The 23,695-nt window shown below is 39.6% G+C and overlaps 1 protein-coding gene across 1 annotated transcript; it reads left to right on the top strand.

Annotated features, from left to right (window-relative positions):
* The first annotated feature begins 801 nt into the window (after nt 1–801).
* Nucleotides 802–23,600, top strand: ppl (periplakin). Its single transcript, XM_044331175.1, has 22 exons — nt 802–1,145; nt 6,342–6,441; nt 7,725–7,879; nt 8,599–8,719; nt 9,858–9,983; nt 10,404–10,445; nt 11,792–11,953; nt 12,096–12,203; nt 12,764–12,859; nt 12,976–13,098; nt 13,224–13,370; nt 15,642–15,793; nt 15,927–16,030; nt 16,922–17,079; nt 17,171–17,349; nt 17,514–17,652; nt 18,923–19,116; nt 19,250–19,400; nt 19,488–19,571; nt 19,676–19,792; nt 20,295–20,387; nt 20,479–23,600. Exons 1-22 carry the CDS (start codon nt 1,096–1,098, stop codon nt 23,149–23,151), a joined length of 5,274 nt encoding a protein of 1,757 aa, XP_044187110.1. The 5' UTR covers nt 802–1,095; the 3' UTR covers nt 23,152–23,600.
* The last annotated feature ends 95 nt before the right edge of the window (nt 23,601–23,695 follow it).

Here is a 23,695-nt window from a genome sequence, read left to right on the forward strand (position 1 = left end):
GAGTCTTCAAGTCTTTATTTATGTGGAAGCTAGTTTGATCCCCTTACTTTGTGGCCTAGTTCACCTGGAAATCCTGTGGAGACTTGTAGTATCACTGTCACACACCTTACATTGACTGAGACACACACACACACACACACACACACACACACACATACACACACACACACACCCGCACATACACATACACACACACACACAGACAACATTCACATAGTAGGAGGATACTGTCAAGTTTGACTGGTTTAGCCAGTGCAGCGCCCTGGCTGCCACACCCCCACCCAGCTACAAAACAACTGGCCCATCCACATACACACACACACACACACACACACACACACACACACACACACACACACACACACACACACACACACACACACACACTAATGTGGGTGTGTCCTTGTTGTTATGTAGATATCATAGTTTATTAAATAATATATACCAATATATCATATTATTTCTATTGGCTGTGGTCCACTCTGATAATCCATCAGTGTCACTCTTACACTGCTGCACATTAACTGCACAGTCACTTTTACTCAGAGCTGAGAATATAAACCTTTTCTTAAGTATTTCTTCTCAACACACAAATATGTAGTTGTCACAGCCTGTTTCACATTGTTTTGCTTTTTCTATGTCATTATAATGTGCAATAGTAACAAGTTATTGTTCTTTTTTTTCTTTTTCAGGGCATTACAAGTGGTATACTAATTATATTTCTCAGCCACAGTGGTCATTTTCATACTGTCCTTTGCATGAAGTAATGTGTGTGTGTTTGGCTGTGAATACCTGGGAGGTCAGCTGGAGGGCGGGGCCTGGCTAAACGGGCTGACAGGCACACAGGTGGGTGTGAGAAAAGCGAACTAAACGGGAATATTTCAGGTGATGGTTTCAGTGCTGCTAGTACAGTGTGCGTGCGTGTGTGTGTGTGTGAGGGAAACTGACATTTAGAAGGGTGTGTAGACTTATCTAACACACCACACAGACACACCAGGAGCAGCAGACCGAGCACAGCCACACAGACAGCTGAGCTTCACCTGTTCTGCTGGGATTTTTTTTTCGTCGGAAGCTGCTGACAGGTGACCTGTCACCATGTTCAAGAAAAAGAGCAAGTCCACCTCCATAACGCAACCAAAACCAACGTAAGTAGGCAACTTTATTTTGCAACTCTTCTGGATGCACTTTTACTGTGTCTTGTATCCTGTTCTGTTGCAGTCCTAGCGCTAGTGCGTAACGTTAATGCCAAACTTCCTTTAAAAACTATCCTATTTAAAGTGACCTTGCCTCGCGGTGAAGTCACAGAAAAAACAGAAGGAGTTTCTATTCATTTCGTTGGTAACATTATCCGTAAAGCAGCAGTTGATCTCAATAAAAAAAGTCGTCTATCATTGTTCTTCTTCATCATTCTGATACAAAGATAGACGTGCTAGGTAAACAAACTGTTGTAAGTGTAAAAATGTACAATTAAATCAGATTTCAATGTAATAAATTGATGCTAAATGGATTACACACTTGCCGGATCAAAAAACAGATCATTTTAATTCAGAAAACACCTTAAGTCCTGTAGAATTCATCGTGATTTTGCGTACAGGTAAAGCTGTTTTAATTTAGTCAATTCTTTAATGGAGTACGGTTCATGTGCTGCACATGCAGCAGGAGAACGAGGCGCAGCCTAACTTGCGTCATACAAACTGTTAGGTTGCTATAGGTTTGCAAAGTGAAACTGTCTGATTTAAATTCGTTTGAATCCACTCAATAAACTGTTGGTAATATAATGTGAGTAAAAATGAGTTGGTATTAGAAAACTAAAATTGATTGCGTAATGTGTGCTTTAACTCAAGAAAGGGTGTGGTTGATAGGCTGTGTAGTAAAGTTGTAGTAACTGGTTTGATAAGTATTCAGCTGTCCTCCTTAAAGTCAATGTGGAAGGAATTGCTCTGAGCCTCTCCCACAATATTGCTGCACCAAGCCCAGTCCCATATCACTTTTCATTGCAGACTTTTCATTGGGTTTGTGTGGCTGAAGGTGAAATGAGTCACTCCTACCTACCTATCTGGCTTAAGTAGCTTTATTAAATCATTATCCCTAGAACCTGCTTATTTTCATTTCAACCAAATGTCCTGCTCTCACTCTCTCAGCTGTCAGGAAGGAGGAATGGCTTTTAAGACAGTAGAGAGCATAATGCTGCCTGTCACTCAACAGGTATTAGGGGGGTCAGGGGCCTCAACAATAACACCCTTTGGTGTAGAATACCAAAAGATCGACTAATCTGTTCCTCAGATAGTTATCCTCCAGTGTAAGGTGCATTCCTCCCACTGTCACGCCTGTCATCAAGAGGAAAAGGAATGTTCTATCCTCCTCCACTGTGTTTGCACAGTGCTATACATTAGCTTTAGATTAACTCAACTTCACTCAGATCAAGAAAACAATACCAAACTAATGATTTACTTGCATTTTAGCAGCTAGTATTGATTTCTACTCATCAGGTGACAATGAGGATAGTTAAGATAAGTCATTATTGTCACAAATGTATAATCACTACTAAACCACTCCAGTACCCTGATAACCACCAACAGACAGCGATGGAATCCTAATAATGCAGCTCCACCCACCCCATTCTCTTCTTGCTGCTCTTCTGATTCAGATTTTAGTTGCTGAGTGTAAAAAAAACAACTCAAAACTTCTGATCTCAAGTAGCTGGCGAGCTGTCAGTGTGAGCGAGGCTAACGACAGCTTCAAGTCCAAGCACGAGATCTAAAGATGGCTGGATCCCCGAAGCCTCAGAGCTGGGGATTAGTGCCGATGTTTGCATCTAAACAATAATAATGTGATATGCTAGTTTAGACGTGTTACAAGGGTTTAAACTTCAAGTCTCCTTATAGAAAGTTGGGTAAGTAAGAGCATAAAAGAGGAGGAAGTGTATGTTTTGGAAGTATTTTTCTCTCCTTATCTAGACTTGAAGCATATGGATGGAGAGCAGGCTGCTGACACAGAGCAGGGCTCCGGGTTTTGCTGTGATGCTCGCTGACTGCTCTGCCCTCCACACCCTCTATGACTTAGTGCTGGAGTGTTCTGGCTCTAATTTGACCCTCTCCCCTGTGGAAACATCTGAGTTGTGTTTCTCTAATGCTCCACTGCCAGTTCCTTCCCAGAGCCAACAGAACCGTGGTACAAACATGAAATTAGTGGCAGTGAGCCTCCCAAGAAACTATGGACAACATGTTTGGAGCACAGGATATATAGAACTAGAGAGGGTAGAGTTATTGTAGCATTGTTTTCAGTTGCTATAATTATTAATAATAAGTAATCATCTGGGAATCCAGAAAGCTTGATCATTTATCTGTTTCTGGTTATGTAATAGAGGGCTATTCTCTTTGAACACAGTCAGTGGGACTGCCACACACCCAAAACAACAAGGCAGGGTTAGTTTTCATCTGTTCTGAATTTTAGAACAAAAACATCTCAGCTTGAAAACCATGACTCTTCTACACATGTTCTGTACAAACCACTGCTGTTTATCATTTAAAAGCATGCAAGCAAGTAGCATTGGCAACTGTGTTGATGCCTTGCATTTAACAACCAGTTAAATGATCTCTTTGTCTTCATGCATTCACACTTTTAGTAGCAATCTGAATACATGTGAATTAGGAGACATGTGGTCTATAGAGGAGTGGTATGCTTGCTTACACAAGAACCTGTTGGTTTGAAGGTTTCAGTGAGAAAAGAGAACTGTACATGTTTACCATCGTGACAGAAACCTCCCTCAGGGTGTTTTTCATTTGGATGGGCCTCGACAGACAAACAGCTGCTGCTGCAGAACTGTTGAACAGTACAGCGTATGCCAGTTCAGACCTGCTCTTCATATTAAAACCTGCAGCCACTTTAAAAATGAAAGTCAGTCAGTGTCCAGTGTGCATCCAGCAGAGGTTATGTAATGTATGCACAAATGGTGAATGGTTGTGGATGCGCGCACGTGTGTGTGTGTGTGTGTGTGTGTGTGTGTGTGTGTGTGTGTGTGTGTGAGGTGATGGATGGTGGATTCGAACTGACAGACATGGACATGGTCTGTCACACACACACACACACACACACAAACATTCAAAATAATATAGAAAAAAGAAAAGAAGAAGTATTATTGTGTAGTAGCTCATCAGTAACATTAATATCGTAGCATTTACTAGTGTCATGATAAGATATTATTTTGGGGCAATCTGTAGTGTCAATTGAAGGTATGAAATTCCTTGAATAATTTACTTAAACAAACAAAAAACTGTCTATGTGTGTATACTGTCCTTTGCATTCTTGCACCACAACAGCCAGTCTGAATGAAGCTTATTGTAAGTTATTAATGATTTAATGGGGTTAATGGGGGCAGGAAAGAATATGAAACCATCCAGTTCTGTACTGCAATCGGATGTTATTATCTGATCAGATGTGTGGGTATCAGCACATATGTCAGATGATAAGTAACAATAATTTGCAGTTTAGAAATGCAGAAAACAGTGTCACTATCACATAGTTTGTCCCCATACGGAGCACTTAACAAAAACAAACAAACAAAAAAAATGTTATGTATTTATATTGATAAAATTGTTATTAAATTATTGTATAATAATAATTGTATTAAATTATCAATAAAAATCTGCTAAATTAAATAAATATGGATAACTAAGTTAAGGATAAGGTGGGAGTAATGTGGGTGGAAAAAACAAAATAAGAAACAGTCCTCTCTCTTAACAACTACTGCCAAATAGAGCCCACTGAGACTAGATTTTTGAGGCCGATACTCACATCTGATGACGATATATTCTCAGTGCTCTCCTGTGGACAAATTATGTAATAGAGACCCTATTTCTATATGATCTCAAACATATGTTGGATAGTCATGAAGGTGATCCAACAAATTATACCTCCCAGCACTCTATATTAACATTACACATTCCATACACTGTGAGTGATCCCAGCCGTTGAACATGCACTTTGACACACATTACAGTGATAGCTGTCACAGTGATTGGATAAGGTGTGTCTGCTGCCTGATACGAGGTATAAACCTGCTGGGCCAGTTTTATTTACATTATAAAGCTGCTGTCTAGTCAGTGTCCTCCTTACCTACCAATAAGTTGTTGATTCAACCTAAAAAAAAACACACAATTTACCATGACAATCAAATAAATTTGCTATTGTTTCATAGTTGTTTTTTGACAGTAGTGAGGCTGTGTGCATACTGAGTTAGGGATTACCTAATGTTATGTGATTACAATATGATCATTTTCATCCAACCAGTTAGGTGGAATTCTGGCACCGTTGTGTGTATGATTCTCAGGAAAAAGCTGTGAGTCACCTGCTTGGTATGAGGATCCCAGAGGAAGTGTTGAAAAGAAGCAGTCAGATTATGGTTCATCAGGTCATTAATGTTTGTACAACCAGCTCATAGCTAGTGTACAACAGAGTAGTTCAGACTCAGTTTGCTTTAGACCAAGTCTGAACGAGAAGTATGGTCCATTTTTCCTGAAAGACACATATTAACAGTAGAATATGTAGATAATATAGCTCAATACAGGCATTTTGCATCACTAGCCGCAAGTTTTAAGGGTTGCAATGTACTGTGCATTGTGTTGGTCAGTTATTTGGTCTGTCCATCAAACATCTCGACAACTGCTGTCCAGATTGAAATTAGCTGTAAATATTCAAAGTCATCAGAGGATGACTCCTAAAAACATTGATTTGAGGATAAAACACAATTACTGGGTCACTTCATATATACATATAGTATTATAGACATATAGTCCCTGGCAAAATAGTTAAGTACAGCAAATGTAATGGTCTGAGTAATTGTGTGTCTGGTAGGCTAAACAATGACTAACCTGTCTGTGGTTCATTTTGATCTATGAAAGTCTTCAAATGTCTTGTTCTGTCTGACCAACAGTCCAAAACCTAAAGATATACAATTTACATTGATGTAAAACAGAGAAAAATCCTCACATTGGAGAAGCTTGAACCAGACAATGTTTAGCACTTTTGCTTGAAAAATAACTTAATTGATTATCTAAATGATTGTAAATTAATCTTCTCATGATCGACTCAAGCTACAATTTTAATGAATTGAATAAATTCCAAAGTCACACAGAACCATGCCCACCTTTACTTACACCAGCATCACAGTGCTGAGTATGTTCTGGGTCCTGAGGAAACATCATTGAAGTCTCTGTGGTGTTAGTGGTATTTACACATTTGAAATGACAGTGGTGATGTCTCTCATTCATGAAGATGGGAAACAGTGACAACCTGTGGTTTCTAACAGACAGTATCTCAGTTCATCTCTGTCTGTCTTTCAGTGCGCCCTCTACAGAACTGAGCGCTCTGATCGAGAAGCTGCAGAAGAATGCTGATAAAGTGGAGAAAAACATCTACGACGTGGAGCAGAACCTCAACAAGGTACAATCTGCTAGAAAAAGGGTTCAAAAGGCCTCAGATCTATTAACACTGACAATCTACTAACAAATACACAGATTATTTGCATGGTACATTCAAATAAAAACTGACTAAATACTGCAGCTAAAGGTCATTGTCATTAACGATAATCTGCTGATTTTTTTCACTTATTTATCAATTAATAGTTTAATCTATGAATTGACATAAAATAGTGAAAAATGTTATATTTTCCCACAGCTCAAAGAGATGTATTCAAATGTCTTGTTTTGTCTGACCAACAGTCCAAAACCCAAACACATTCAGTTTACTGTCATATACAACAAAGAAAAGCAGCAAATCACATTTGAGAAGCTGAAACCAGTGAATTTTTTAAATCATTTTTGCTTGTAAATGACAAACAATTAATCGTTTACAAAAAATGCAGATTAATTTTCTGTCAGTCAACTAATCGACTAATTGTTGCAGCTCTAAAATACTTTAGCCTAGATTTTAGATGATAGAATGACCAAGAGAACCTACACTCTGCCTCATAGGAAGGTAGATCATTCAAACGGTGCTGTAGTGCTCATCAAAAAAGAGCTTCAACTATGATATAAACTATAAATTCATGTCTTAAATGTTTAGTAAGCAGAAGCCTAAATGTACTTTAGCAAATACCAAGGTGGGCCTTCCCATCCCAATCAGTAAAAGTTTGTCAAATATAATTCTTGGACTAACATATTATAAAAAGTTGTCCTGGATCCTGCGCTTGCCATAATGCAACTCAACAGCATCTTTCGTCAGTCTCCCTGCCTGGTAAACATACTACTCTTTGCCTGCAGTTTGTGACGTAGACATCCTACACTGTCATAACCATGTACAAGTTATAATGATGATTGAACATGGCTGCAGACACTACTCAGGGATGAAAATGCTGCCACAACCTCCTCTGAGTATTTTCTGGAGAAAAAACATTGAATGATTTCATTAACAAGTGTGAATGTGTCATTAAAATAGTCTCCTAAAACATAGATAAGGCAGTGCTCTTGGGGACTCTGTTGTGATTTAAAGCATTGGTAAAATATTGTTAAAAATAAAAACATAAAATAAACATGTAGGTGGTTCTCAGTTCCCTGTGCACATGTTGACAATGTTCAGCCCCTAATCATAAGACAACCTGCTATATTTCATATAGTAGCTACAATGTTTATTCTGCTGCAGTTTGTGTTTACTCAGACATTAGATAGTATAGCCAGCAATGTTTGTCTGACTGCACTTTTGTTACATTCACTGTGTTTTTGCTGCAGGATGTGAGTAAGATCAATGAGGGGAAGCAGCCACTGTATCAGGATGACACCAACAAGAGAATCCTAAACTCTCTGGAGCTGCTCACCGGCCTGGATGAGGATGCCGTCAACGCTAAGCGCCTCCAGCACCCGCAGGCTGAGATGATAGAGCAGGAGTGAGTAATGCTCAGCTCGTGGGCTTCTTCTAACACTCAAGGGCTACATTGTGCCATGAATGAAATACCTAAACTACAATATCCAGAAGAAGTCATACATGCTAGTGTCAGCAAGCTGCACATGGCAGAGACATGTTCTCCAGTTAATGCAAATTCATACAATAACTCCCTCCATGTTTACCTGTTTCCTTCATAGGTTCAGTATAATGTACATTTCCACATCACTAATTCCATCAGTGCAACAAGAGAGTCATGTTGTTGTTGTAGTTTCTCTTTTAATAGAAATACTGTTTTCCTTCACTAATTATTTTGAATAGCTTTTACTTTTCCATTTTTTTCAATGGCTGTTTAGCTTCTATCAATGAAACACTGCACAAATGTTTCACATTAAAAACCTACCAGTAACTTCCAACCATGCAAGTTGTCAAATCAAGTTTCATTGACCGTAGTTTAGTGGTTGAAAAAACTGCAATGTTGAAGTGATCGGAAATAGTTATTTGTGTTAGAGAAGAAATGTACATTACGCTGAATTTGCCATTTAAGTCATTAGTCATACAGGTAATTTCCAGTCAGGGAATAGCCATTGTTGCATATTTTGTGCTGTTGTTGGAGATTGCCATTATTTCATTGTGGTTAGAAGAACTCATAGAACTCATGCAAGGTCAGAAAAACATTGTGTGAAATACATTGTGTTATGTTGTGTGTGTGTGTGTGTTCAGCATGAAGCAGCTGCGTGAGAGAGTGATGAAGCTGAGAGAGGACCATGACCGTATCTACCACCTGACCCGTACTGAGGGGATGCCCAGCATCAACTGGGGAAACATGATGGATGAGAAACTGGTAGGAAGCATATCTGTCCACTCACCTGATATAAGTCAGTCATCTGTACTCTCATACAACCAAAGCTTTGTTTAAAGGACAGGTTCACAATTTTTCTAGTGTGTCTTAAAACAACAGTCAGGTGTCCATATGAACAGTGAAAGAGGTTTTCCTCACTGTAATCATTCCTACTGTTCATACTGGCTGTTAAAAGATCCCCTTCAAATGTGCTTCAATGTCAGTGATGGAGAAATCAAAATCCACAGTGTGTCACAGTCTGAGTTAGTCATATCAAGTGGATATCTGACACATTTACAGTCTTTTTAGCATCAAATTCCCTCTTTGTGTTTCCTCAGACAGTGTTTCCCTGTTGAGCTGTGGTGGAAGTATAGTAACAAAAAGACTGTAATGTTGAAAGATATCTACTTGATTTGACTCATTTGGACGCTGAAGCTTCATATCAGCTTCAGATGAACTTTTAAATACATTTTTGCACAGAAGGAAGACTGTGGATTTTGTCCTCCATCACTTCCATTGTAAGTGCATTATGAAGGGATCTTCTAATGATCAGTATGAACAGGAGGAATGATTACAGCAAGAAAAATCTGTTACGTTTATTTGACTGACTGTTGTTTTAAGACACACTTGAAAATTTGTGAACCCATCTTTTAAGAGTTAAAACCATCTACTAGTCACTAGACCAGACCATTGGTGATGATTTATGACGTAACTGTAAATAAAACCACATGTCAAATTGATGTCAGAAATGTATTAAAGTGAGGAAATTATTCCTACATTAGACAATAAAATTTCAGATATATGCAACTGTCTTTGAATTGTTTAAAAGTTTCAAATGGTGCAGAGCAATAGCAACAAATGAATGTAATACTTCACTGTCTGTCTGTCATTGTGTTGGTGTGTAGAAGGTAATTAAGATGGTATGGATGGTTTAGTTTTGTTTTTTTTAAGTTATAAGTTATTCTGTGTAAAGCTGCACTAATGTATTTTTTAAAATATTAACAATGGACTAAAAGACTAGGTGAAATGTGTCACTGCAGAGAATTATCACCAAAATTGCAGTTCCCTTCAGGTTTACAAGTGCAATCAGTCAACATGTGGTGGAGTGGACTCAAGTGTCTTGTTTTGTCTCCTTGCCCAGGACAACCTGAACAACAAGGGCTTTGGCCAGGACCTGCCGTCTGTGGAGAATGAGGTGGAGGAGCACAACATCTTCCACAGCGAGGTGGAGGCACTGGCTCCTCACATCTCCACCAGTGGCGACAAGGTACTATACAAACAGAAAGACAGGAGAAGAACTGAATGATGTAGCTGTATTCAGAATTTCTCTGTTTTGGTGATTAATAGTGACCAAGTGTGCCGGTTCATTTAAAATTATCGGCTGAATTTATTATCATATGTTTGATTAATTACACAAAAACAACACAATCCTGTAATGCTAAATAAATAGCATTAGCAACACATGAGTAATACAAACATAAAACAGAGACTGAAATGTTTTAAATCTGTTTGATTATATATTGTTTGTATTGAAAGTATATTAACAACCCTATTATCATAAAAATTGTGCACAATTTTACTCAACATAACCATCATTTTTAATAACAGTGTGCAATATGCAATAGTGCTCTGACCCTGACTCACATGACCCTCATCCTATTTGTCCATGCTGTCTGTGTTTCTTCAGGAATATGTCAGTGGCCTCCAGATGAAGTACAACAAACTGCTGGTAATAAAGCACACACACACACACACACTATCTCACTAAGCCTACAGGTGTGTACTCTGTGTGTTTATAGACTATATATCTATCCATATGCTTTTGTGTGTCATTCTAATCAGCATAACCTTTGACTGTAGGCTGATCATGTACCTGTTCCACCGCTCATCACCAGACTGCTTTTAACTCTTTGGCTAGTCTCTGCGTCTTCAGTATTGTACAAACAAACACTTTACTGCAAGTTGACCTTATAATGAATACACACCTAAAGTGTCTTCACCTGCCAGTGTCAAAGGTGTTTTCATCTGACATGAACCTGCATTACCTTAGAAGGATAAGGCTGGAAATTTAATACTTAATACTACAGAATACTTTTCTCACTGTCAAAAATATCATGTTCGAAGCCAAACCAAAAATGAATTGATCTACTAACAGCTATTGTAACATCTACTAACACCAAATGTATTTAAGTAATGTTTGCTAAAAACTGCAGTGACCAGCTTCTGTAGGAAATTATGTTTTACAGATTTATATCATCAGTAGGAACCAATTCGCTCGGGTCTAAGAGACATGTTGTTGATTTTGATCTTTTCTTGACAATAAGAAAAAATATAAAACAGCAACACTGCAGCTGGAAAAACTCATCCAGCTGTAGTGTTTCTAGATTGATTGTTGTTTAGCTAATTTGCTAGTTTTTAGAGCTGCTTGCAGCTAATGGCCTCACAAATGAATAAAACAACAAATGCAAAACAAAAAAATGCTTTTATTTGACTTTTTAGAATCTTTTGAGCACTTTGAATGTTAGTCACATGTTATATATTACATATACAATACATTATACCATACTATATTGAACATTACTTCACTTAAATCTAATATGTGGGAGAAGCAAAAAGGCCCTGTGCAGACAGCAATGCAAAGGGGAAAGTGAGATGCATGGGCTGCAGACAACATATAGACCACCACCAGTTTTCACTTGGGTTGTCTCATTTTTCTGCAAACAAAAATATAGAATATACTGTGCATATATATAAATACAGCATTACAATAATTTGAAATATGTTATAATCCTATACAAAGTCTACACATAGGGGCTTTAATGTCAGAATGTCTTTTAAATCACTTAAAGAACTGTAAAGTTCATCTTAAATTGGTATTTACTTTGAAATTAGCCATTTTACTTACATAATCTTTCAGCAGATTAGCACTTCTTATGCTTTTTAAAATATGTACATAAAATAAAACATAATAAATCACTCAGTTTGTTAGCTTAGTAAACTAGTTTCCAGGGAATCAAAGTCATCATGTTTGAAAATCTACTGGTCATGGCTCTAAGTTTTTCCTTCCCTGGCTAGGCCAGCTCCACCACTCGTCAGCACCACCTGCTGAGCCTGCGTGACTACATGCAGCGCTGCACCAATGAGCTGTACTGGATGGACCAGCAGGCTGATGAGCGGATCAACTATGACTGGAGTGACACCAACCTGGACTACCCTGCCCGTCAGAGGCAGTATGAGGTAGCTTAGGGAGGGACACACATCATGCATTTAAACAAGCTGCATGGATAGAATGTGTGTCACTGCATGCAAAGATGGACACTTATCAATAAATAACTATATGATCATCAGTTTACTCAGCACAGCTGTTTTGCCCCAACAGAACTTCATCAGTAAATGTCTGGAGTCCAAAGAGGCCACCATCACCAAGCTCAATGATGACGGAGAGAAGCTAATTGCCTCTGACCATCCAGGGAAGAATGTTATTGAGGTACAGGCTCATCCCTATTCTCTATTCAGATGACTGTTGAATGATTAACTTTACTATCATGTTTAACTTAATCCAGCCTTCTCAACTATCTTTAAACGCCGAGCCATAATAATCAGTATTTACAGTGTAAACTGTTGAATAAAAGTTTAATACACTTATGAAACATGTTTAAAGACTAGACAGCATGCAATGAACATTTTTTAGTGAATGAGTCCAACACACAGTTCACTCATGAAGGACTGAGTTGCTGCTCATCTTCCCTGCCGCATGTGTTCCTGTTCTCCCAGAACTATATAGGTGGGAAAGCACCTCCTGTGGGGTTCCCCAAGGATCCATCCTAGGCCCTTGTCTTTTTTCCCCTATACTTGCATCATCTTGGGCAATCATTTATGGAAAATTACATTGTTTTTCACTGCTATGCTGATGACAGCTTCATCTGCTGCTAAAATTCCGTTTTAACCTTCTGTCAGCTGTCAATTTGTGTTGTTTTTAAATGTGCTTTATAAATAAAGTGACTTAATGACTTAATCAGATCCCCACAAACAATTTGTTTTTGTCAGGCTCATATGGAGGCAGTGCACGCTGACTGGAAGGAGTACCTGAACCTGCTCATCTGTGAGGAAAACCACCTGAAACACATGGATGAATACAACAAGGTCAGACACAGAGGGCAGATTAACACTCACAGGAAGTTACACTGGATATTCAAACAAACACATACATTTAAACAGGTTAAGCTCTAAAATGCATGTGTGTATCTGTGTGTGTCTAGTACCACAAGGAGGCACGTGACACTCAGGAGCTGCTGAAGCGGCTGGATACAGAGGTCAACCAGAAATACAACCCAGAGTTCAAAGATGTGTACCAGATGGAGGGTCTGATCAGAGAGCTGGATGTGAGCATTTCTGATACAACACTGTTACATCTCCATGTGACAAAGCCATTCACTCCCTCTGCAACTCTGGAAAATATGCTTCCCCCTTTCTGTGTGTGTGTGTGTGTGTGTGTGTGTGTATATAGGACCAGTCCAAGGCCATGGACCACTTTGATGAGCGGGTCAAGGCTCTTCAGAAGCGCAGCCTGCAGGTTTTGCCTCTGAGGTATCGCCGGGAAACCCCTCAGAAGCTGCTGCCCATTGAGGCTCTGTGTGAGTTTGACACAGATGAGGTACGTACTGTGTTTTTATACTGATATTTTTGGATTGTAGCTGCCATTACTTGGTATTTGTTGTTAATGAAGAGCTTAAAATTAGCTTAAAATGCTCAATTCTGATTTTAATTACCCGTTTTCAAATAAATCTTCATAAATCTTCAATATATATATATAATATACTCTAGTAAAAATTTATTTTAACCTAAATCAAATGGGTTAAATAGGTAAGTAGTTAATGATACATTTCACAGACTTGACTAAAAGACTTCCAATCCAATGAATGCAGTTGTCAGACTTAAGATGTGAAAATAATAAAGAATAACAGGCCATGGTCACCTCATACAGTATTTAGATCTCAACACAACTCATACTGTTCTCTGTTTTTGAGAGATATAACAATGACTGGATTGGTGAAAATTGCATTATTTTACCCTTTACTTTGTGTGTATGTCAGAACATTTTTAACTTGTATTTTTGTGCAGTGAATTATTTTTTAATGATCTGACAAGAAGTAAAGGTCATGTATTTTACTGGATCAGATATTGCTTTGATTAGTAACTTGGTGTACTGTATCTTGACTCAAGTCTATCACACTAAGCCATCTAAATTTGAAGAGGTATCAGCTCTGTTCACATTTAGCCAGCGTTTTTCACTCCCCAAACTGAGCTTTCTGCAGATGGTCTGGTCTTCTTCAACCATCTTATCCTCCGCTTTTTTAGAATCCCCCTTTCTGTCTCCACTCCTCATTTTCATTTGTACTCTTTTCAGTCCGTCAGTGCCATTTCTTGTCTGGTTTTGTCTATTTTCTTGGTAGCTCAAATTATATCCCTTCTTCTGATTCTTCTTCTGTCTCCTAACTGTCTAATTTCATCTTTATAATCTAATAGCCTTTTTGTGCTGCAATGACCTCGTTTCCACTCAAGACAGTTCATCTTATCTTTATTTTATGTTATTGTTTCCTCTGTCACTGACTGTCAGAGTTCTAATCCCAGGACGTTCCCTGCTATCAGAGTGCATGACTAAGCACTCTCTCTTTGCTTTGCTTTTCCAAAATACTAGGACTGTAACTTAAGGGTTTTGTGGTGTAATGTATTCAAATCCCTTCAGAAGAAAGCCCAGACTGAGACTGGGTATCTTGTTTAAACCCCCAGGGATCAGAACACAGGGAATTTGAAGAAGTCTATACTTTGACTAAAGAGCCTACAGAGCTCTTCAGCTTCCGTGTAGCAAAAGAGTGAGCTCTTCATGTTTAAGTTGTCTCTTGATGGTGATTTATTACAGGTTTTCATTATTGTGTGTTATAATGTGCAGCACAAAGTTCATAAGCAGTACAGTTGCAGGCAAACCAGGCATCCATATTGTAAAGTTGAATGTTTTTTTCCCGTTTCTCTTTCTTTACTCTTTACATTGTGCCCTCAGTTTGTAGTGACTCATCATCAGAACACAAAAAGCAGAAAAGAAACTACTTATATAATGTCGAGTGTGTGGAATATCATCTTTTAATTCCGGCTGTAGATGACAGCACATGACTGTACAGAGCCTGGAGTGTGCCAATGGAATGATTATAAATTTAAATTTCCGAAAATATGAAAAATACATCATTGTTCATTCAGAACCAAACATAAAAACAAAAATCTTAAAAATAATAAACTGGTGAATTCCAACAAGTTTTTATAACTTGATAAATTCAATTTGCATTTCAATGATGGATTGTAAATGTAGACAAATAGATAAAAAGACAATTCAATCTAGCAATTAATAATTCTGTTTCCTTATTTTGCTGTAAAGGATGAATTGATGATGATGCATTTTATGGAGTGGAACAGAATTGCAGAATTTATTTTTTCAAAGTAAAGTTCAAGTCTTGTACAGAGCAGGAAGAGTTCTGACAACACACAATGGCTGGCTGGCATTAACAAATATTATGATAATGATATTTTGGACAATTTCATTCATTAATCCATTCAATTAATCAAGTTATAAGTTCTTTTAAAAATATATTAATTATAATTAAACGTAAAAGTCTATAGTTATTCTGATGGCACAGTCCAGACTCCATACTAGTGTTGTAGTGTAGTCTTTTTGGAACTATTTCCAATGTGCTATGGATATCTCTTTTATTTATCTAAATACAGTACAGTGGTGAGAGGGAGAAGCAGACTCTACAGAGAATCATGTTTGGATAGAAGCTTTGTGTTTCTTGTGTCTTGAATGTAGCTGTTTTATATTAAACTATATTGGTGATCCAGCAGCACATGACAGATTGTAATTGTTGGACGTGTGCAGGGGCCGATTTTGCGTGGAGAGAGGTACACTCTGCTCCGGAACAATGGGAACAAGTGGGACGTGAAGGATGCAGCTGGACATAAACTCACTGCCCCGGCCGTCTGTTTCATGATCCCCCCCACCGACCCCGAGGCAGTGGCCATCTCTGACAAGTGAGTGTGTACTTTGTCCCACACAAACATATGTGTACAGAAACATATGATTTCCTGAAATTATAAATTGGATGACAGAACAACCTTTTATTCCATTGTAGTTGTAACAGTTTGTCATGTTGTGTCCTCACAGCCTGGCCAGCCAGCAAAAAGCTGTTAAGCAGAAGATGGCAAGTAGCAAGTCAACTCTGGTAAAACGCTTTGATGAGCTGAAGAAGACCAGTGGTACTGGCACAGGTACAGATCCACGTCCAATTCTGCTTTTCTGCAGTTTTTAGGAAACTTTTCTTCATGCTGCTAGCAACTTGCTTAATTTTTGTGCTGATATGACTCAATTTATTTTTTATTTATTTTATTAAACCTAATTTGTATATTTTCATTCTTTATCTGATACTGTGCATAATTCTGCATATTCCTAAATTTGTTTGTACATACTCAAATTACCACATAGCTACAGCAAACCTGGGGCTGTATATAATAATCCAGATGCAGTAGGGCTCCATCAGGTTAATCTGGCCATGACACTATATTAATTTAAAAAAACAAAGAAATCAACAAGTGTGACTTCTGATTATACCACCAACAAGGCTGGATTACCAACCAAGCAAAGTGGGCAACAGCCCCAGTTAGCTAATGTTTTATAATTCAACATGGCTAGTAGTTTGGTCACACTGAGCATGAAAACATTTGCAAAACTAAATGTCTGTAGTTCTGTTAAGCTATATACCCAGGGACATAATAACTAAGTTCACTAAGTTAATGCAATAACTCAACTTCAACTCAATTTTATTGTCCCAGACGGGAGATTATATTGCAACAGAGTGAGACATAGAACACATACAGACTTAATAAAACATAACAAAATACATTGTTTGTTTTTTGTATTTGAGAAAGGTGTTAAAGTAGCATCTACCTTAACATTCAACGTGCTGTCATTTAGCTTAGCTTTGACAGATTTTTGATTGATTGATTTTCTTTGACAATTAAATTTTGTATTCATATTTAATATGTTGATGAATTCAGCTACTTGGCTGTGGCAAGATTTTTAACAGCCTACTAAAGCTATCACTCTGATCCTCAAGAGAAGAAAAGCTCATCATGTTGTGTGTTGATTATGTGTGACCTCAGACAAGCAGGAGCAGCAGTGCCGGCAGCTGATGGCTGGTCTGGATAAGGTCGTCAGTGACCTGGACAAACAGGAGAAGGCCATTTATGCTCGAGTGCGCCCGCCGCTGGAGCAGAACAGGCCACTGCAGGACAGCGCTGACCGGCTGCAGGACATGAGGGTAGGAACTTCATGTCACTCAATTTAGCTAAAAAGCTGAGAGAGAATATTTATGTATTTTACAACTCACCAACCCAGACATTTCCCCCCAGGACATTGCTGCTGCTGTTAGTAAAATCGAACCAGAGAAGACTTCTAAAGTGCAGGAAGCAAAGACCTTCTTGGTTTCAAACCCAACCTGTGCCAGTGCTCCGCAGCTTCACAGCAAGGTCGATGAAGTCAACAAGAAGTACACCAAGATCGAGCAGCTTCTTCAGGGCTCTCAGGAGAAGTACGGGACTTGATATATATCTCAGTATCTCGTCTACTATCTTGTTGTGGGAGCAGTATTTCCTCAAGTTGTTCTGTTTCTGCATTGTCTTTGAATCAGCCTTAATGGGTTAAATTCAAGAGTCAACTTTCTACTTACCTAACCATTAAACCTAACTGTTTTAGACTGAAGAATTCCAACCAGCTGGAGACCTCCCTTCAAAATGGAAAGACTTTACTGTCCACCTATGAGAACAAGCTGGCCAGGGAGGAGGTTGCTCCAGCTGACATCTCCTCACTGGAGAAGACACAGCGGGAGCTTGCAGTAAGATGGCTCTTCAATTCTTTGACATAAATAAAGACACTATAGTAAATGGAACATTAAAGATACGCTGTGGAGTTTGTGATCACAGTTGTGCAATGGAGCAGTGTTTTGATCAGCAGCCCCATATTGCTTGTATCTTGTGCACACACATGAGGACACTCATGCACTTGCACTAGCATGCAGGCAATCTAATACACACACCTGCAGATGGTTCCATACTATTACACTGAACAACATTTAGTGGTGGTAACATGCCAAGAAAATTTGCAAGGCAGGGACAAATATTCCAACAGTCGACTGTTTGATTGCTGTTAAGAAAACACACAATATATACACACAATACAATAGAACTTGACAGGATACCTTTTAACGTCTAAAAATGCAAGAGTAAAACACCAGAAATACAAAACATTGCATTTTTCAGCTGTTAAATTATTACTCCTTAATTAATAAGGTAATAATAGTAATATCCAGGTAAAGTAATATACAACTAAACTGGCAATTTGGTAAATACTGGAGGGTGTGTATTATTTTCAGAGAACCACATGGCTCCCAAATAGCAGTGTTATACACTTGTTATAATCACCAAAGCTGGGTAGCTGCTGGTTTCAGCTACCAGACTACAACTGCTTCTGCTTATTGAACATTTACTCCAAGGCTTACCAAGATAGTGCCAGCACAATATTTCTGCTTAAAGATTGGATTGTCCCAGAATATGAGTAAACAATATTTTAATATGGCGGGGCAAGCGGGTAAAAGCGGGAAACTGCTTGGCGCCCTAAACCTCCAGGGGCCCCAAAAGCCCTAGGTTCACTGGGTGTTAATTGGTTGCACATAATTAGATAAATTGCATAATTTTTACAGGAACTTGCGAAACAAGTTATAATATGAACAAAAGTGGTTCCTGCATCATCACTTGATCCTGTGGCCCTGTCTTGGAGACACTTGCATGGCAACTTGATAAGTTCTCAATCAAACTGTCACGCATTAATTGACACATAGAAAACCTGAATCTAGAGGCCAGGTGGGAAGTTGGGAGTCAATAGGGGTCCAAAAACAATTTTTGCCCTAGGACCCCAAAACAAGTTAATCCAGCTATGTCCCTTACATATACAAGTAAAAAAAGTGTATATTACCAAATATAGTGGAATTACTGCACAAATATAAAAAACTGGGCAAGTGAACTCTAAATGGAGGAAAGCCTCCATTCACATTTCTGTATTGTTCTGTACTTTATATGTTTAGCTCATCTCCCTTGTTACCCTGGCAGGATATTGCATCAGACCTGAGATCAAAGAGGTCAGAGATCGCTGAGACAGAGCAGAACCTGCGCTCGGCCAAAAGCAGCTGTGACAACATGGCTACCAAATTCCAAGAGCACTGCCCGGACATTGAGAGGCAAGAAGCTGATGTCCAGAAGCTGAACAAGCGCTTCAACAACCTCAACAGGCAGATTGACTCCAGGTAAGAGGGTCAGGACATGGAGCGGAAGTAACTAAGATCTGTGGAAGAAATATTGAATATCACAACACATAAACACACCACATAGCCCTACAGATAAGCTCCACATAATAATCTCTTTTGCTGTGTGTTGCAGGTCTCAAAGCTTGCAGAGAGCCAAGCTTTCGTACAACAATTACCGCAATGATTATGACAACCTGAACAGCTGGCTGTCTCGTGTCCCAAACTACGAACCCCGTGAAACTGATGACATGAGACAAGTGGAGACCAAGCTGAAGAATCAGAAGGTGAGAGTGATGAGCAACAGGAGTGTACTGTCAGTGATGCTGTAGAGAAAGGCATAAGTCTCATAAATACTTCTCTGTTGTCCACAGAACTTGCTCTCTGATATTGCAAGAAAGGAGTCTGACCTGAACAATGTCTCCAAAAATGCTCAGCTTTACCAACAAGCTGTCAAAGTAAGATATTTAGCGTTTTTTTACCACCCCAACACTGGCTTTTATTTACTGAAATACAAAAATGATGAATGTTTGGTTCTTGACTTACTGATTCTTGTTTATAGGACTACGAGACTGAAACTGAGAAGTTCAGATCTATCCTTGACCTTGAGGATGGACTTGTACCTCAGACATACAAGAGGAGCAGACTGGAATCACCTGCATTGACAGTCAAGGCAGAGGTGAGGCACAACAGCCAAGCTTTCATGACGCTCGGAATAGATATGATCCATATTTTCCTTAACTGCTATTTTTATATCATCAACAGCTGAAGGGAAAGGTAGTAACTTAGTGGTTCCCAACCTGGGGTCAGGACCCCCCCAAGGGCTCACAGGATAAACATGGTGTTATGAGATTAACAAGAATGGAAATTTAAAAAAAAAAGAAGCCCTTAACAAATTCTGTTTCTCTGACTTTTCCTCTAATCTTTTCTTCTTTATTATGAAATACCAGATAGTTTTCTCTCCTTCATTCTTCTAAGAACTACTCGAGAGTGAAACAACTTAAGAGGGGAACATTAATCTTTGGTTGAACTGCTTGCAACTCAGACATATGCAACCTGTGATGAAGCCAAGGGCTCGAAAGTAACCAAAAAGTCACAAGCCAAAACAGTTGTAAACCACTGATGTAACTTAAGGATTTACAATATGTGCTTCCCATGACATGTTATTTTGATGTTTACAGGAAGCGGCTATCGAGGCTAAGTTTACTGAGGTGAATGCTGTGAACAAACAAAAGCTGCAGAATCTTGAGTTCACCCAAAGCCTTCTCAACCAGGTGAAATATTGTCACATAATGATGATAACAATAACATTAACAGTAGAAATCACAATAATAATAATAATAATATATATTTTTTTCTCTACAGCAACCTGAGATCCCTATGATTCAGTCTACAAATGTCAAGTCTGTAAATGCTGCTGCCCCAGGAGAAGAGCCTTGGAGAATCAAGAAGCAGCTGGAAGATGAGATTCAGAGGAGGGAGCAGCTAGAGAAAGAGATTGAGACTATCCAGACTGACATCTATGCCCTTGAAGGACAGAAACCCCAAGATACAATTGTGAAGAAGGAGCTGATCAAAAAGGTTCCTGATCCCCAGCTGGATGAGGAAGTCCACAAGGTCCAGCAGAAACTCTCAGAGGAGCGCCGCACTACCCATGTCCTGGAGAATGACCTTGAGGTACTAAAGCTGAAGCTGCGTGGCCTTGAGACAGAGGTTAAAGAAGGGGCACAGAAATACACTGTAAAGGAGGTCTTGCGTATAGAAAGAGACCGTGGTCAGGAGGAGGAGGTGCGCAAGCTTCGGGAGGACCTGGATGAGCTGAGAAGGCAGAAGTTGATGAAAGACAACGAGCTGATTCAAATACAAAAGCAGGTGACTGTCCTGGCTGAGCAGAAGAACAAGGAGCAGGAGGTTATCACTGAAGAAGAGGTGATTAAAGTCCAGAATGACCCCCAACTTCAAACAGAGTACCGGGTGCTCCTTGACAGGAAGCAGAAGGAAACAGATGGCAGGAAGCAGCTGGAGGATGAACTGCAATTCCTTCAAGACAAGCTCCGAAGGCTGGAGAAGGAGAAAGCAATGGCAGAGGAAAAAATTTCCATCAAGGAGGTGCTGAAAGTAGAGAAAGATATTGCCTTTGAAAGGGAGGTAGAAAACCTCAGGAGGCAGTATGAAGATGAGAAGGCCAAACGAAGATCATCACAGCGAGAAAAGGCTGACCTTCAGAGGAAAATTACCAGCCTCGAGGAGGAGAAGTCCAAGGTTGTTATTCAGGAGAAGATGCGGGAGATTGTCCGCCCTGACCCCAAGGCTGAGAATGAGGTGGCCAATCTGCGGCTCGAACTTGTAGAGCATCAGAGGCGCTATAGAGATGCAGACCTCCAGCTTAAATCCCTGCAGGATGAGCTGACCATGCTGAGGAACAGAGGACCTCAAGTAGAGGTCAAAGAGATCATCAAAGAAGTCATCAAATACAAGACAGATCCACAGACTGAAAGAGAGCTGGAGAGACTTCGTGATGAAATTGTCGATAAAACCCACCAGACTGAGAAATCTGAGATGGAAATCCGCCAACTTCGTGATGAAATTCAAAGATGGAAAGACACCAAACCCCAAGTGCAGACCAAAGAGGTGGTCAATGAAGTGCTGCAGTACAGAGAAGATCCCAAGACTAAGGAGGAGATTGAGACTCTCAAAAGAAAACTGGCTGATGAACAGAAGAAACGCCTCGACCTTGAAAGAGATCGGTCAGCACTAGAAGACAAGATCAGACTGAGGAAGTTGGATCTGTCTCAGGTCCGTGAGAAGATTGTTCAGCAAGAAGTGGTCAAAATGGAAGAGGATGCCTTCCTCAGATCAGAATGTGACACTTTCTCACAAAACATCAGCAATGAGCAGAAACAAAAAGACAGCCTGAAAACAGAGCTCTACCAACTGCAGAGACAGAAGGCTGATCTGGATCTGCAGCTGGAGGAACTGGAACGTGAGCGCAGGGCAAGACGTGATGCTGAGTTGGAAATCCAAAGGCTTCGGGTCAGACTTAATGAGCTGGAGATCCGGGACAAGGAGAACCGTGAGAAGGTTACCGTCAAACAGAAGGTAGTCCTGCAGCAGGATCCCCAACAGGAGAAGGAACACTCCATCCTTAGACTGCAGCTGGATGAAGAGAGGCACAAACGCACCCTGTTGGAGAAAGAGCTGAATGCCCTTATCCAGCAGCAGAACACACTGGAGAAAATGGATGTGAAGGAAAGAGTTGTTCGCACAGAAAAAGTCCAAGTTGAGAGGGATCCAGAGGCTGAGATTGAGATTGAGAACCTAAGGAGGACTCTGGAAGACGAGAAAAAGAGAAGGCGAGAACTTGACCAGGAGTTGTCCACCCTCGCTTCCAGGCTTTCTGATATGGAGTTCTCTAACACCAAGTCTTCTAAGGAACTGGACTACATCCGCGATGAAAGTAGCCGTATTCAGCAAGAAAACCAAAGGCTGCAGAATGAGATCCGCAAGCTTCGGTCCGAGATTGACATCACCAGCAAAGAGACTCGGCTTATCACTGAGTCCTCACCAAGGGAGGATGGAAAGAACATGGAGTTGAGACTTGACTCACTACAGAGGGAACTAGCAGAGCTCAGAGGCATAACCACACAGAAAGATGAGGAGATTGAGAAGCTTCAAAAGAACCTGAATGCAGTGAGAATGAAGAGGGAACAGAGAGAGAGCCATCTCCGTAGGTCTATCGTGGTGATTGACCCAGATACAGGCAAAGAGATGCGACCAGAGGAGGCCTACAAGCTGGGGCTGATCGACTGGAAGATGTTCGTTAACCTGCAGAGCCAAGAGTGTGACTGGGAGGAGATCACAGTCAAGGGCCCCAAAGGAGAATCCTCAGTTCTTCACGACAGGAAATCAGGGAAAAAATTCTCCATTGATGATGCGTTGCGTCTCGGGCACATCACAAATCGCCAGCTTCAGCAATATATAAACAAGGAAATCTCCATCCAGGAGTTTGGTGTAATGGTGTCAGGCAAGAACAAGTAAATGCAAACATACTATTGAAGCGCATTTCTGGTTTGATTCTACAATATTTCATCTGTTTCATCTCTGTTGTCTAAAAGTCTCCTTGCTTTTTACTGTTCCATTCTGACTTTGATATTGTGGTGACCTGGTATTATTTTTGTACTTTAACTATGATTCTTAGATTCACTATGTATTTATTTGCTTCTGCATATTCCATTTTATGGTACTGGCATGAATATATGGATTGATATGACTATCGTTACAGCCACTTTCATTCAGCATTTAATGTTGTATAGAAAAAGGTGCTGTTGCTAAGCTGAGTTTTAATTTCTTACATTGGGTACAAGGGTAAAGAACATTGATTTGATATTGTCATTGAAATTCAAAGGGTACTAAATGTATTTGTGGGTTTTCCAAAGGTCATCTCAAATGTGCTCTGCAAGCTTAAATAAAAGCCAATCAAACTGAGATAATTGTACTTTTGTGTGTGATGTGTTATTTTTGTGAAACACAGACTTTCATGGAGGTTAATGAGGAAAATTAGCATGAATTCTGTAAATTCTGA

The sequence above is a fragment of the Thunnus albacares genome, chromosome 17 (assembly GCF_914725855.1).
Source record: "Thunnus albacares chromosome 17, fThuAlb1.1, whole genome shotgun sequence".
In the NCBI taxonomy this organism is placed as follows: domain Eukaryota; kingdom Metazoa; phylum Chordata; class Actinopteri; order Scombriformes; family Scombridae; genus Thunnus; species Thunnus albacares.

Coding starts and splice junctions, on each gene's coding strand:
- ppl (XM_044331175.1), top strand. CDS start 1,096: ATGTTCAAGAAAAAGAGCAAGTCCACCTCCATAACGCAACCAAAACCA. Junction 12,204..12,763: donor CAGGGAAGAATGTTATTGAG/GTACAGGCTCAT, acceptor TGTTTTTGTCAG/GCTCATATGGAGGCAGTGCA. Junction 12,860..12,975: donor ACATGGATGAATACAACAAG/GTCAGACACAGA, acceptor GTGTGTGTCTAG/TACCACAAGGAGGCACGTGA.